Source organism: Emiliania huxleyi (assembly GCF_000372725.1).
Source record: "Emiliania huxleyi CCMP1516 unplaced genomic scaffold EMIHUscaffold_48, whole genome shotgun sequence".
NCBI lineage: Eukaryota > Haptophyta > Isochrysidales > Noelaerhabdaceae > Emiliania > Emiliania huxleyi.
The window spans coordinates 362,063-376,820 of record NW_005198391.1 but is presented as its reverse complement, the minus strand read 5'-3'; the positions used below and the strand labels follow the sequence as shown (position 1 = coordinate 376,820).

The window sequence follows — 14,758 nt, the reverse complement described above, 5'->3', positions numbered from 1 at the left end:
CCATGAGTTCAGAGTGCATGCATTGCGCCAGCCTTCCCACGTGCGCAAAAGGACTGAGGTTGACCGTACCCCGCTCCGTTCATAATGGTGTACCCGCGGAATCCCTGCTCGTGAGCGGGGTTTTCACTGCTCTGGTACTTGTTTTGCGCCTGCGCTCGAGCCCCTGCGAGGTACGGAGGCACGCCATGAGCAGCATTCAGAGCACAATGCGCACGTGCACGAGGGGAGCGTCAGGGGCAGGGGTGTCCGTGCCTGCAGCGCGAGGCATCCCGAACAGCAGAGCTCCATCATGCCACCTTGAAAGAGCTTGTAGATTGCGCCTTGCTGCTGGAACGCGTGCTGCACCTCAAAGAACTTGGCGCTCTTTGCGGACGTTGAGCGTGAGTGCCATCGGCGACTCGCCTGGGGCCGGCATGTCCCTGAATCTATCGGCGCCCGGCTCGGACCGCTTCTGGGACCCTCCCAGCCACGCTGGACGGCCCTGCGGCACGTCTTGCCCGGGCCTGAACCGAGTGGATGGATGGTTCAGATTCGAGGCGAGGGCTGTGAGGTTCTGATGAGTTGTGAGTTCCGCCGTTCTGTACATTCCTATTCGAGTAGAGTCGAGCTTCAGTCTTCGAGGGGAACTTCCGAGTTGTCTTGTTGTATCCCGACCGCGCGCTGCACAACGCATCAATGGCGATGCTGGTGCGCCGTGCCCAGGGCCTCGACCTGCATCTGTCGTCGACGAACGCGACCGGCTACACGGGCGTGTCCCGCCGTGCTGGGAAGCAGACAAATCAATTCGAGGCGCGTCTGGGCAACCCAACAAGGGCATTCATCGGATCGTTTCCCACCGCAGTCGAGGCCGGTGTCGCCTACGCTCGCGCGCGCAAAGCACCACGCACCGACCAGGGCAGCGCGCAGCCAATCGGCGACGGCATAGGGGAGGCAGTGGTCGGAGTCCACGATGGCAGTGAGCACATTGGCAAGCGTGTGACGCGACTCTAGAGTGTAGAGCGCTGTAGAGCTGTAGAGATGTAGAGCGCTCTGGAGCGCTGTAGAGCTGTAGAGCTCTACATCCGGCGCGTGACGATGCGCCTCCGTTGTAGAGCGATGTAGAGGCGCTCTACAACGTGAAATCTCTACAACAAACTCTACATCATAAGCGGCGAACGAGGCACGGTGGCTCTCCGACATGAGGCGCGTTGCACTTGCCAGTGCTGCCCTGGCCTTCTGTCTGCCCGCCCAATGGGTAGGAGGTGCCTCTGCTGCTATGGCATGCCTCACGGCTGCGACTGGCCGGCGCCTCGGCGCGTCAGCTCGGCTCGGCGTAGCGATAGTGGCAAGCGCAACTCGCCTGGACTCAACGCTCAGCCAGGGAGCTCCCGCACGCGCTGGCGCGAGGCATGGCGCATGCAACGCGCAGCAATGCTCGCCTCGCCTCACGCAAATGCGACCGTCCTCGCAGCCGACAGTCTCCACCGCCTGCTAAAGAAGCACCTCCCTTTGCTGGGGACCAGAATTCTTCTTTTGCTTGTGCACCAGCTAGCTAGGCGCGCTGGCCATATCGCACGCCGCCTTGCCCCTGCCCAATCACGCACGCGGCTGTATCCGCGCGTCGCCACGCCGCTTCCACCGCCCGCCCGCCTGGAGCAGCGGCTGCGCACCACCGCGCGGCGCAGAGCGCTGCGCTCCACTCTCTGCCGCTTTGCTCTGCAGCCGCAGCGTTTTGCCCACCTCACCCCTCCATACGCGCTACTGTCCCACCCCGCAGATGCTGCCTCGCATGCTGCCTCCGAATCTCATGCACATGGCCAAGCTGTACACGCCCCCGGCGGTGCGGTGGGGCGTCGCCGGCGGCAGCGTCGTCTTTTTCCTTGCGTTCGACGACCTGCCTTCCATCCTGCTCGAGACGCCTTACGGCCAGCCGTGTGGCTACCGCGATCTCTTCGCCGCAATGGGTTTGGTGAAGCCGAAGGCCGATTGAGCAACCATCGCTATATCTTGCTGTGCTGCGCATGTCTGCTCTGCGCGTGCTCTTGCTTCTCTGCGGTCTCTGGCTGCTACGCGCTGGATAGTTGCGCGTCGCTGCAACGCCACGCCGTGGGGGAGGGCTGCGCGGCCCATGCACGGCTCTCCTAGATAGTATCTGCTACTGTTACTTCAGCCCGAGTCCGAGTCGGCGTCCTTCGCAGCTTCCGCCTCCACCGCTCTCCGCTGCTCTCCCGCTCGCGAGACCGTCGCGCGCGCCGTTCGGGTTGTACGGTTTTTGGGGGGTTGCACCCACCTCCACTACATTAAAAACTATTGTGTGATGCGGCTGTAAAGTAAAAAAAACGGTGGCGCTGCTGCTGCGGGCTCTGAGGGGCGTGAGGCGCGGGGGGTGGCTCGGCCTCGGGTCTGTGGGTGTGCTCTCGACCCACCGCCCAACGACCGAGCGGCCCCAGGCCCCGGTGCGGCGCGCTGCGCCTGCGGGGCCCAGTGCCCGATCTGCGCTCCCAGCGTCTGCTCTAGCTGCCGGGCTCAGCCTCGGCCCGCGACGTAGTTGTAACCTGGCTTGAATGCGTACTCGCTCTTGACCGCTTCGCGCTTGGCGTCCTCCCACGCCTTTGCGAGCGCCGGGCTCGGCGGCGGCAGCGGCCGGCCCGCGAGCACAGCCTCGATATCGGCCTCCATATTCTGCGGCGGATACCTGCCGGCGAGGGCGGTGGACGGCCTCCTCGGCGCGGCGCGGAGAGGGCGGCGGAGCGGAGGCCACGAGCGCACTTTCGCGGGTAGCGTCGCAGCGGCGTGCCGTCGGGGGCGAGAAGGAACTTCTCGTAGTCGAAGACGAGGCGCTGCACGCCCCATGGGTTGGACATGCTGCGCGTGAGCCAGCTGTAGAAGGGCAGCGCGTTCCCGCCGAGCAAGTCTGCCTGCGAGGTGCAGCCGGACAGAACCGGTGCGGCAGGGAGCGGGCTATGCCGCGGCGGAGGGCGGCAGCGCAGTGCGCGCGCCTTGTCAAAGACGACGGCCGCCGGGTACTGGCCAAACTGCGGCGTGGGGTGGGCGACGAGCGGGGTCGGACGCCTGTGTTTTCGTGAGCGTGGCGTGTGGAGTGTCGACGGGTGCCGCACGTCGTACACCGACTTGAACTTGAGGCGGAGCGTGTTGGAGTCGTCCGCCTCGAACCAGCCCTGGTCGGTCGGGAAGGCGAGGACGTGCAGCCCCTCGGCGTTGTACCGCGCGTACAGCGCCTGCAGCCCCGGCAGCTGGTCGAGCGTCGCCGGGTCGTCAAACTTCACGTTGACGACGATGCTCGCGCGGCCAAGGAACGGCTTGATGGGCGTGGGCTCGCCGCGGAACGGCACGTCAAAGCTGGGCGTCGGCGGCGGCGCGGGAGCAGGCGGAGGCGCAGCGTCTGGCTCGGACACGGCCTCCGCCACCGAGGCCGCGGCCGGCGCCGCAGCGAGCTCGCCCTCTCCCTCGTCCGCCGACGCGGGCCACTGTCGGCCTAGCAGTGCGACTCCGGCGGCCACGGCCGCGGCGTCGCGCACGACGGCGCGCCGGGGAGCGATGCGGACGCCGCTCGCGTCGGAGGCGAGGAGGAGAGGGACTAGAAGGCAGCCGCACCTCACCGCCATCGCGGGCCGCCGGACGGTTTCTTTTCCGGCTCTAACTACCCAAGCTCAATTTTATATAGCAGGGCCCGCGCCCAGTTCAGTCTAGCGTAGACTGAACAGACGCTCGCGCAAGCCCTACCGCATCCGAAAGTCGCATCTGAGGCGGCGGGCCCCCGTGGCGTGACCCAGCGGAGCACTCCTTCGCCGCTCGTCATGATCGGTAATGTCCGAGTAGCTGTGCGGACGGCTTCATGTCGCTCTCGTCGAGAGCGTTTTGGCGGCCCGGCGGGTGGGAGAATCTGTGTCGTCTGATGTGTCACTGTGTACGTCACATCGGTCTTGATAACAAGCACGGTCGATCCGTCGAAGCGATATACTCGTCACGTCACGCTGGACGGCTTGCACGAAACTCTGTGCCGGCACACACAGGAAGAGCCGTACGGCAAGAAGAGCTCGATAGGGAGCGAGAACCGTCAAAGGTGCTCCGAGAGGTATCAAGACTCCGTCATGACGCGGTAAGATCACTCCAAAAATGACCGCGCAGATGTTGGATCTCGTTGAGATATCTTGCAAAATCTGCTCTTCCCGAGCCGGCAGCACGCAGAGAGTCGCAGAAAGGCTACGAGTGCTCGACGAGTTTTGAGACCTGCGCGGTCAAACCTGGGGGGAACTGACCGCACCAGGACGGACGTCCGAAACCTGCGTGAGCACCTTTGACGGTTCTCGCTCCCTATCGAGCTCTTCTTGCCGGACGGCTCTTCCTGTGTGTGCCGGCACAGAGCTCCGTGCAAGCCGTCCAGCGTGACGTGACGAGTATATCGCTTCGACGGATCGACCGTGCTTGTTATCAAGACCGATGTGACGTACACAGTGACACATCAGACGACACAGATTCTCCCACCCGCCGGGCCGCCAAAACGCTCTCGACGAGAGCGACAAGAAGCCGTCCGCACAGCAAGCCGGTGGAGCCGAGCGCGCGGAATCGACGATGGCGTGCCGGCCATGGGCCCGGACGAAGGTCCTGGCTCGAAAACGCGAGCAGAGGCTGCCGTGTGGGGCCACGGCGAGCCTCGGGCGAGAAAGACAGCTCTGGGTAGAGAGGAGCTGCTATATAAAAATCCGGCTTGGGTAGCGGAGAGAGCGGAAAAAGCGGAAGAAAATTCTTTTTATTTCGAAGTCTCCCGTTTACCTGCGGACGCGCACACGACCGGTTGCGCGCCGCTGCATGGACCCGCTCGAGCGACTGATGGCCAAGTTTGACATCACGGGTCAGCAGCCCGCCGCGCAGTCGAGCTCCGCCGGGCCGGCGGCAGCGGCAGGAGGCGGCAGCGGCGCATGCCAGGCGGCGGCGGCGGGCACGTCCTCGGCAGCCGGACCGCAGGCAGGGTCGCGAGTCAGCAGCACGGCAGCGGGGCGCGGCGGTCGGCGCAGACCGCCGTCCCACAAGCAGCAGCTCAAGCACGCGCTCAAGATCAACGCGGCGCACGTCATCACGCACGACTACCTCACGCTGTCGCAGCCTCTCTCAGAGGGGCTCCTGCTCATGGACCGGACGGAGCGCAAGCTCAAGATGATCCACTCGCTGGGAGAGCTGCAGCCGCTCCACAACTACACCACCGAGTACGGCAACTCCCTCGTGCGCCACGCCAAGCACAAGGCGCCGGCCGGGCCGCCGCGCGCGCCATCCCCACGGCGTCGCCTCCACGCCTGTCCCGCCTCCGCCCCGCTCCGGAGCGCAGGCGCTGCTGGCCGGGTCGATCGAGGTGGACGTCGGCATGGACGAGGTCGACTTCGACGGCCAGCTCGAGCGCGGCGCGCTGCAGAGAGGCTCTGTCGGCCGGCTGCAGCTGTCGCAGCGGCAGGCGGCGTACAAGGCCTTCAACGACTCTGCGCGTGAGACGGAGTCGGTCGCGTCGCTCTCGTGCACCTCTCCCTCGCGGCCGCCGAGCGAGATCTCGGTCGACTCGCGCGCCACCACCGTGACTGGCGTCGGCGACGCCTCGCTTCCGGGCGAGAGGCTCGAGGAGGTGCGAGTAGTGCGGGAGGTGTAGTGCGGTGCGGGAGGTGTGGTGCGGGAGGGAGGTGCGGTGCGGGAGGTGTGGTGCGGGAGGGAGGTGTGGTGCGGGAGGGAGGTGCGGTGCGGGAGGTGTGGTGCGGGAGGGAGGTGTGGTGCGGGAGGGAGGTGCGGTGCGGGAGGTGCGGTGCGGGAGGGCGGTGCGGTGCGGGAGGGAGGTGTGGTGCGGGAGGGAGGTGCGGTGCGGGAGGTGCGGTGCGGGAGGGCGGTGCGGTGCGGGAGGGAGGTGCGGTGCGGGAGGGAGGTGCGGTGCGGGAGGTGTGGTGCGGGAGGGCGAGTAGTGCGGGGAGGGCCTTGCGGGAGGGCCTGCAGTACGGGGCGGCCTGCAGCGGTGGCGGAAAACTGCGGCGGTCCCGAGCGGCGCCGCTCCCCCGCAGGCGGCGGCGCTCGAGCGGCTGCAGCGGCTGACGGCGCGGCTCGAGGAGATGGAGGCGTGGTTCGACTCGGTCAAGGCCGAGGCGGCCAGCGAGCGTCGCATCCGGGAGCAGGCGACGACGCGGTTAGGGCTAATGCAGGAGCGACTCGATCGGCTCAAGGAGCAGGTGGCGGCGCAGTCTGCCGAGAACAAGGCGCAGCCTCGCCCACCAAACCCTCGCCCCTCGCGCCACCGGAGCCGCTTGCGACCCCGCCCGCCCTCCGCCCAGGGGCTACGGATCCGCCTGAACGAGTTGCGTGACGCCGAGCCCGACTCGCACGGACGCGCCGTGCCGAGCCGGCTAGGCTGAGGCCGCGGCTGATTGCCGGCGACCTTTCTCGCCCGCTCGCGATATCGATCACGCGAGTCGCCGACTCCGGTGATCTGATCATGCAGACCGAGCGTTTGGGGAATGCCGTGCGTGCAGGGCGGGGACAGCACATAGAACAATCAGTCAGACGCGAGAGAGAGATCTCTGTCAACACAGTGGCCGGGTGAGTCAGAGCTGAGAGAGACGCCGAGACGTGCGTGACCTGGACGGCGCTTAACGGCTTGGCAACACGGCGCCCCCCGCACAATCATTATGATGTGTGTTTTTGCACTTTTTTTGAATTTTGATCTCATATACAGCCCTTTTCTACATGTAGAACCCCCCCCCACCCCGCGATCTCCATCTACTGCTGGACACCCCAACCCACGCCCGAGCTGCGAGGTGCGAGCCATGCGCTCCGCTCGCTCCTCTGTCGCCTCCCCCCCGCGCCGCGCCCCGCCCGGAGACGGACGTGACCGCAGACTGGAGTATGAAAACCGATGGAAGGTGGCGGCGTGCGGGCTCCACTTCTACCTATCGCCATACGATCTGCTGTGGATATCGAAGGGGGGGGTGTCGTCCATATTATCGCCTGGGTTGATGGTGACATAGTTCGGATCTCCAGCCCTACCTGCTTCTTGCGCATCAGGCAGGCCATCCTCATCCGAGTCCGGATCGAGGTAGTCAGGTACGCCGTCGGTATCGGAGTCTCCTTTACTCTCGCTGCCGTTGGGGACGCCGTCGCCGTCCGAGTCAGGATCGAGGTAGTCGGGCAAGCCGTCGCTGTCATAGTCAGAAGTGCCTTCATCGGCGTCGGGCACGCCGTCGCCGTCCGAGTCCGGGTCGAGGTAGTCGGGTACGCCGTCGCTGTCCGTATCGGAAGTGCCCTCCTCAGCGTCAGGAATGCCGTCGTTATCCGAGTCCGGGTCGAGGTAGTCGGGTACGCCGTCGCTGTCCGCGTCGAGATGTCCCTCCTCGGCGTCGGGGGTGCCGTCGCCGTCCGAGTCCGGGTCGAGGTAGTCGTGGATGCCGTCGCTGTCCGAGTCAATGGTTCCCTCCACGCCGTCGGGAATGCCGTCGCCGTCCGAGTCCGGGTCGAGGTAGTCGTGGATGCCGTCGCTGTCCGAGTCAATGGTTCCCTCCACGCCGTCGGGAATGCCGTCGCCGTCCGAGTCCGGGTCGAGGTAGTCGTGGATGCCGTCGCTGTCAGAGTCGGGCGGGTATCTTCCGGCAGTGCCCTCAACAGCGTCGGGGATACCGTCACTGTCCGTGTCGGCAGGTGGAGGCGAGGGCGTCGGGGAGGGCGGGGGCGGCGACGGCTCCGGCGACTCTGGCGACGGCGGAGGCGGAGGGGAAGGATCCGGAGGCGGTGGCCCCGGCGATGGTGGAGGTGGCGACGGCTCCGGCGGGTCGGGCGTCGGTGGCGGCGGCGGAGATGGCTCCGGCGGTGGCGATGGATCTGGTGAAAGCGGAAGGGGCGGCGGCGGCGGCGAAGGGTCTGGTGCTGACGGGGGCGGCGAGGGCGGCGGCGGCGGTGGCCCAGGCAGTAACGACGGCGGCGGCGGTGGTGGATTTGGTGGCGGCGGACTGGGTGGCGGCGGCGGCGGTGGATTCGGGAGTGGCGGACTCGGTGGCGGCGGCGGCGGCGGCGACGGACTCGGCGGCGACGGATCGGGTGAGAGCGGAGCCGGCGGTGGGGGTGGCGACGGGTCTGGTGCTGACGGGGGCGGCGAGGGCGGCGGCGGCGGTGGCCCAGGCAGTAACGACGGCGGCGGCGGTGGTGGATTTGGTGGCGGCGGACTGGGTGGCGGCGGCGGCGGTGGATTCGGGAGTGGCGGACTCGGTGGCGGCGGCGGCGGCGGCGACGGACTCGGCGGCGACGGATCGGGTGAGAGCGGAGCCGGCGGTGGGGGTGGCGACGGGTCTGGTGAGATAGGCGCGGGCGAGAACGGCGATGGTGGGGGCGGGGGCGGAGGCGAGGGCGGGGGCGGGGGCGGGGGCAAGGGCGAGGGCGGCGGGGGCGGGGGCGGGGGTGGTGGTGGCGAGGGGCTGGGAGGCGAGGGTTCTGGTGTATGCGGCGAGGGCGGGGGTGGCGGCGACGGCTCGGGCGGTCCTGGCTCCGGCACAGTTGGCGACGGTGGCGGTGGTGGAGATGGACCCGGAAGGCTTGGAAGAGGCGGCGGCGGCGGCGGAGGCGGCAGAATGAGTGGTGAGGGTGGTGATGGCTCTGGTGTGTTTGGCAGTGGGGGAGGCGGGGGAGAGGGCTCCGGAGGGGGAGGCGGCCCGGGCTGCGGGGATACGAGTGGTGGCGGCGGCGACGGCTCCGGTGTGCGTGGTGAGGGTGGTGGAGGCGGGGAGGGCTCCAGAACCGGAGGCGGCGAAGGCGAGGGTGGAGGCGGTGGAGGCGGTGGAGGCGGTGGAGATGGAAAGGGTGGGGGTGGTGAGGGCTCCGGGGGTTCCGGCCGCGGCGGCGGCGGCGGCGGCGGCGGCGGCGGCTCCGGCGGGTGCGGCGAAGGTGGAGGTGGCGGAGAGGGCTCCGGCTGAGGCAGTGGCAGCGAGGGAGGAGGTGGGGGGAAGGGCGGAGGCACCGGGGGCGGGGCAAAGGGTGGCGGCAAAGGCAAGGGCCGTGGTGGCCCGTCGCTCAGAGCTGCAAGCATTTGAGCATACTTTTCAGTCGCTGCTTCGCCCACCCTTGGATCCGAATTGGAGGCGCCGTTGCCAATGGCACCCTGCCATACCGCGCGAGCTCCCACGACAGCGGTCAAGGAGGCCACTGCGCCTTGCGACCAGGCATCCTGGCCATATTTGGGGCCGCTGCCAAGAGTGTCGCCACACGAGAAGTCGACGGTTATACCAACGGCTTGGAGCTCGAGCACGCCTCCGTATGTGAGCGACTGAACGAAGGTGGACCCCGGATGGACGCTTGCAAGAGGCTCGCTTTGTATGGCGGCTTGCAGCGCCGCTGTACTGGTATAGAGCACCGGCGCGTATGCCGCTCCCTGGGTAGTCATTTCAGCTTGGATGCCAGTGAACCGACTCGTGACCCCGCTGTTTAGGAGCTCAGATGGCGGTTGGTAAACGAGGGTGCGCACGTTTGCGAGAAGCAGCGCGTTTGGGGTGGGTGCTGACATGCCCAGCAGCTGATCGATGCTGTCAACGAAAGGGGCGATACCGCACTTGGTCCCTATGGCGTAGTTGTCTGAACCGACATAGGCGAGCAACTCCGGGTTGTGGTATGTGTCCGTGTTTGCGGACACGATGGGCAGGCTGGGGCGGCTCTGCTGGCACGCTTTGATGGCGGCGTCCACATCGGAGTAGTCCTGCGTGGTATCGTCGAAAGGCACCGTCACGACCATTGCATCGGTCGAGGGGCACGATGATTCGATGGCGGATACGACCGCAGACGAGACTAATCCATTTGAGTACCAGACGACGCTGAAATCTTGTGCTGCGGCGCGGGCTCCCTCCTCCCACTGCGCCCAGAAATCAGAGCCGGCATCCGCGTGCGTAACGATGGTGAGCACAAGGGGGCAACTCGCCTCGGCATAGGGATGCGACAATAGTCCAGTGGTGGCGAGCTCGCCGCTGTCGATCGTCGAACTAACTCCCGACGTGGGGGCCGTTCCCGTCACCGTCGCGTACATCAGTCCTGTCGCTGAAAGCCCTTGGGGATACACGGCCTGCCCAAAGTACCGGAGGGAGCCTCGATTTTGGTCGTCGCCACACTGAAGACTGACAGTCACGCCGGCTGTAGTCAAATCATCTGCCGCCCCTACTCCCAGGGCGATCACATAAGCGCTGGAGGAGATTGCACTCACAGTGCTGGTAGACGTGATGCCGCCACTCAGCATGTCGCTGATGCCGGTCTGTCGCTGCAGAATGCCCTGGTTGGAGGCCTCGTCTGCCTTCAGATAGACCACCACTGTCTGTGATGGGGTAGCAGGGGTGACTTTCAAGCTCATGGCGGTCGTGAGGTCATTAGTTAGCACGATGCCACCGCAAACCCTGCCGATGTCATAGTTGGTGCTGCCAACGTAGCCGTCCCAGCCGTCCGACAGGGTGTTTGAAAGGGCAAAGGCGTACGCGGTGTCCGTGTTGGCGAGGAAGAACTTCACGCTGGAGCGCGTTGCCGTGCAGCTGTCGATCGCACCGATGATCGTGGCACTTTCGCTCTCCGTGTAGGGCAATGTCAGGATGATTCCGTCGGCGTCGGCGCAGGCTTGGTTGATGTACGCCACGGTTTGAGCAATGTCGTAGCTGGTGCGGAGGTATGTGAAGTCGGTTCCAGGCGGCAGACCATTAGTAGCTCCCTCGCCCCACACGGTCCAGAAAGTGCTTCCCGTGGTGCCGTGCACGATGGCATAAATCTTTTTCGACACCGTTGGCGCTGGCGAGCACGGTGGTCCGGGCGGGGGCGGGCATTCAGGCCATTCCGCCAGCCGCCGAGATGTCTCCTCTTCCGGCTCGTACGCGACATGAGCGTCACGCTCCACCAGCAGCTTGCTGATGAGCTCCGTCTGTTTCTCCCCGTCGTAACGCGAGAAGGCGTAGTCCGTCGCGTGCGCGTGAGGCATCTCGTACAGCGCCGCCTCGCCCTCGATCGCACCCTCAGCTTGTGCGGCCGTGGTGAAGAGGCCGTTTGCTGGATAAAAGTCGACCGCGCCGTAGCGCGGCGCGGTGGACGAGAACGACTGCCCGATCAGGCCGTGCGGTAGATCCCGGGCGGCGGCGTCGCCCTTTGCGTTAAAGCTGACGTCGAGCCGGTGCCTCGGGCCTGAGACCCAATCGTACACTTTGTTGCCGCCAACGCTGACCGTCCAATTTCCAAAGGTGATGACTGCGGTGGAGTAGCTCATCTCTATGGAGAGGCCCAGGCAATGTTTCCACCCGTTCGTGCCGAACTTGAAGACATGTTGATCACATGTCCCGTTGATCACCTGCCAGCCCCAGTTGTCGTCGCCCAGCTCAGATGCCCAGATGGATGCGGTCGCAAGCTTGGGGTGTCGCCCGGGGCCGGTGCGTGCGATCACATGAGCTTCTGTGATGAACGTGCCGTTCACCACCAGCCTCCCCTCGCGCAAGGTGAACAGCGCCTCCTCTATTTTGACGTTGAGCGAGAAGCCCGGTGCCGAGAAAAAGTTGTAGTAGCGCCCGTTGCGCCCGCGGAAGTCGGCGCGCCCCCCATGGGCAAAAAACAGGTGAGGGTCTTGTCTCACGGTTGCGGAACAAGGGTTGTCATGCCCCAGCACTGGGCCACAGAAGAGCAGGGCCAAGCAAGCAGCGGCAGTCCGCATCGCAGCGACCGGCGGCCTCAAACGTGGCAGCTGTTCCAAGTGCACGCCGCCCGAGCGCTTGCAACTGCTGTTGCCAGCAGGAGCGCGCGCCACTCTTGGCCTGGGGACCATCAAGGTTGCATTCCTCGAGAGTTGGGGAGGGACTCAGATCCGGCACGAAGACGAAGAGTAATTGTTGCAAGCAGCAAGCACACGCCGAAACGGCGCGCAAAGCGTTGCAACACACACACCAACTCAACGCACCGTAACATTCGACCGTAACAATACTGCCAGATCTCTTTTTAGGTTGCGAGTCCCCCGCCCCCCTCTCGCCCTGTGGCGTGGGTGACGAGGCCACACAGCCCAACCGACGGTGCCCTGTGCGGGAGAAGAGGTCGCATGAGTCCAAAGATTGTCCACACAACCGACAGTTCACTCCTCGATGTCGTCCAGAAGTTGTTGCGGCCGAGGCACCAGCCGCTGCGTCGCCTGCATGCCGATGCTGTCGGAGATACCGCCGAGCGGCACTGGCGGCAGAGCCCGCGCCATGTGGGCACCCGCGTCGCGCCCATCAAAGCTGGTGAGCTGGACGACACACTCGCGCTGCTCCGGCGAGAGCCCGTGGCGGCCAGCTGTGGGGGCGCGAGCAGGCAGCAAGCGCGGCAGGAAGGGCAGCAACTCCGCTGCGAGCTGAGCACCTGCGTGCCAAGAGACGCGCGGGGGGGCGCGGTGCGGCTGAGGGGGGGGGGGGGGAGATGCGGCAAGTGGGGTGGCGGCCGGGTGTGGGGCGCGAAGCGGCCGCGCACCGCCCAGCATGCCAGCGGGGTCCAGCAGCTGCGGGCCCGCCTGCGCAAGGCGGGAGTGCCTCCGGATGAAAAGCGGAGCGGGCGACCGTGGGTGGCGAGAGGAGGCGGCGGGGGCGCCTCCTGGCCCGCCTCGCCGAGAGGTGCGAAGGACGTTGCGAGCCGCTCCGACAGCCGAGCCGCGTCCCTCTCGGCGCCAAAGTGTGCCGGCTTTGTGCACTGGGAGAAGCGCGACGGGGCGGGGACGCGGTTGAGGGTGGTGACAGCCCGAGTGGAGAGCGAAGCGACGAGAGGCATGACCGCGGGCGAGACCCACGGCTGTGTGCGGCACGATCCCACGAGGTGCGCGGCGTCGGACATCGCGTCGGCGGCGAGCGCCGCGTCCTCGATGTCGCCAAAGTGCGGCAGGTAGTTTTGCTGCAAAAAGGAGAGCGCGAGGGCCTGAAGGGCAGAGGGGAAGACGCGAGGGAGCGGTCACGCGCCGTGCGGGCGGGGGCCGACCCCCGGGGCGGGCGGGCGGGCGCGTGCGAGGCGCCTCGTCTAGCGAGGACTCGGCGAGCAGCCGCTCGGGAGGCGCGCCCCCCAGCACTGCCTTGGATGTGGCCGCCGCCGCCGCCGCCGCATCCGCCGTGCCGCCGACGGCGCTGTTGTCGCAAGCGGCGCGCGCATTCTCCTGCTCCTGCTCCCACCAGCGAGCCGCGTCGCCCGCCCCGCCTGCCGCCTCGGCCCCCTTGGCCGCCGCCGCCGCCTTTGCAGCCTGCGCGGGCGCGTGCAGCAGCTTGCCGACGGTGTGGAACAAGTCGCGGAACCGGTCGCGGTCCGCGCCGCCGCCGCTGGGCCTGCAGGACATGTCATGGACGTGTCATGGACATGTCGGGGAGAGGTAGGCCGGGCGGCCGCGGCGTCGCTCCGGACGAGCGCCGCCCCCTTCGCCTTGCCACCCTTGCCGCCCTTCGCTCCCTTTGCCCCCTTGCCCGCGCGCGGCGCCGGCGCGCGCTCTGCTCCCGTCGCGAGCAGCTGCAACCTACAGCGCCGAAAGGTGGGCGGCGGTGGCGGCCGGTCGCTCCCGCTCCGCACGGCGCCGGGGTGGGCGCGACCGGTTGAGTGCGTGGCGGAGGTCGCCGTTCGAGGCGCGCGCCAGCGCCGTCAGCTGCTCCGCCGCGAGCGAGACTCCTTCGGCCGCGGCGACGGAGCGCAATGCACGCGTGAGCAGCGTGTCGGCGACGGGGTTGCAAGCGACGTGGCAGGTGAGCTGCGGGCAGGCGGCGGCGGGGCCGAGGAGCGTCTCCAGCTGCTTGGCGGTCGAGACCGACGCGTCCGAGCAGAGAACGAGCGCCACGGGGAAGCGCGCCGTCTCGAGAGCGCTCCGCAGCATGCGCCGCTGCTGCTCGAGCAGCTCCTGTGTGCGCGCGCCGCTCGAGCTGCCGACCGGCAGCTCCTCGAGGAGGACGAGCCGGCGGCGCAGCCCGACCGCGGCCGTCGGCGTCGACGCGCCGCTCCCGCCCGCCCCCTCCCCGCTCTCGGAGCCGCCTCCTCGCGCCGGGCCGGCGGCCGCAATGGAGAGCGAGAGCGTGCGGAGCGAGGACGACAGAAAGTGGGCGAACTGCGAGAGGCGTGACTCGTAGCCGGTGTGCGCGGATGGACCGGCGCCAGCCCGCTCGCCCTCCGACACCCACCGCAGCGCGCGCCCCTCGAGCCACTCGCAGATCTCAAAGCCCGCCTCGCCGGCGAGGACGCGCAGCGCCGTCGACTTGGCGCAGCCGGGGGGGCCGCTCAGCACGAGCATCCGCGGAGAGGGCGGCAGGCCGAGCTGCAGCGACGCGTCCGCCGTCGCCAGCCACTGCCGCAGCTCCTCCACCTTCTTCTTGTGCATCGCGAGGTCGGCGCTCGAGCGCGGCGCGTGCTTCTCAACCCAGAGGTCGGCGGCGGTGGCGGCGGCGGGCGCGGAGGGCGTGGCGGTCGGCGCCGCGGCCCGGGCGGGAGAGGCGTCACGCTTGCGCTTCTCAGACGCGCCGCGGCGGGCGAGCAGGGACATTTGTCGACACAGCCTGCGGTTGAGTAGGGGGCGCGAAGAACAATTTTCTTCTTTTCAGTGTTTATGTAGCTCTTACGTACTCTTACGTACATTCCCCAGGAGCCTTCGCCAACTAAAAAACACAGCACCGATGCCGACTTAGTGTGGGGAGGGTCGGTGAGCACTCACTCACTAGGCGGCGCCGCAGGGCTGGGGCACTGGCCACGGCCTCGCCGACCACTAGAAGGCGGCCCACCCACTACGCGCACTATCTTAGTGCGCGGG

At 67.3% G+C, this 14,758-nt stretch overlaps 3 protein-coding genes across 3 annotated transcripts; 1 reads left to right on the top strand and 2 right to left on the bottom strand.

The window, feature by feature from the left end:
* Positions 1 to 1,230: 1,230 nt before the first annotated feature.
* Positions 1,231 to 1,969, top strand: EMIHUDRAFT_211530 (hypothetical protein; the record flags this gene model as incomplete). The annotated part of the gene is made up of 2 exons (XM_005767733.1): positions 1,231 to 1,518; positions 1,757 to 1,969. 2 exons carry the CDS (start codon positions 1,231 to 1,233, stop codon positions 1,967 to 1,969), a joined length of 501 nt encoding a protein of 166 aa, XP_005767790.1.
* A 322-nt stretch (positions 1,970 to 2,291) lies between these two features.
* Positions 2,292 to 3,611, bottom strand: GPX4 (glutathione peroxidase). Its single transcript, XM_005767732.1, has 4 exons — positions 3,099 to 3,611; positions 2,979 to 3,014; positions 2,749 to 2,897; positions 2,292 to 2,674 (listed from the first exon to the last, which is right to left on the bottom strand). The coding sequence occupies exons 1-4, from the start codon at positions 3,603 to 3,605 to the stop codon at positions 2,506 to 2,508; spliced, it is 861 nt and encodes a 286-aa protein (XP_005767789.1). The 5' UTR covers positions 3,606 to 3,611; the 3' UTR covers positions 2,292 to 2,505.
* An 8,477-nt stretch (positions 3,612 to 12,088) lies between these two features.
* On the bottom strand, positions 12,089 to 14,332 carry EMIHUDRAFT_211526 (hypothetical protein; the record flags this gene model as incomplete). Its single annotated transcript, XM_005767731.1, has 4 exons — positions 12,089 to 12,288; positions 12,549 to 12,900; positions 13,100 to 13,298; positions 13,557 to 14,332. 4 exons carry the CDS (start codon positions 14,330 to 14,332, stop codon positions 12,089 to 12,091), a joined length of 1,527 nt encoding a protein of 508 aa, XP_005767788.1.
* Positions 14,333 to 14,758: the final 426 nt, after the last annotated feature.

What these genes read in the sequence shown, in the direction of transcription:
- GPX4 (XM_005767732.1), bottom strand. Translation starts at nt 3,605, where the DNA reads ATGGCGGTGAGGTGCGGCTGCCTTCTAGTCCCTCTCCTCCTCGCCTCC. An exon ending in AGTTCAAGTCGGTGTACGAC is followed by an intron (nt 3,015 to 3,098) that starts GTGCGGCACCCG and finishes CCCACGCCGCAG; the next exon opens with TTTGGCCAGTACCCGGCGGC. An exon ending in CTGCGACGCTACCCGCGAAA is followed by an intron (nt 2,675 to 2,748) that starts GTGCGCTCGTGG and finishes CCTCGCCGGCAG; the next exon opens with GTATCCGCCGCAGAATATGG.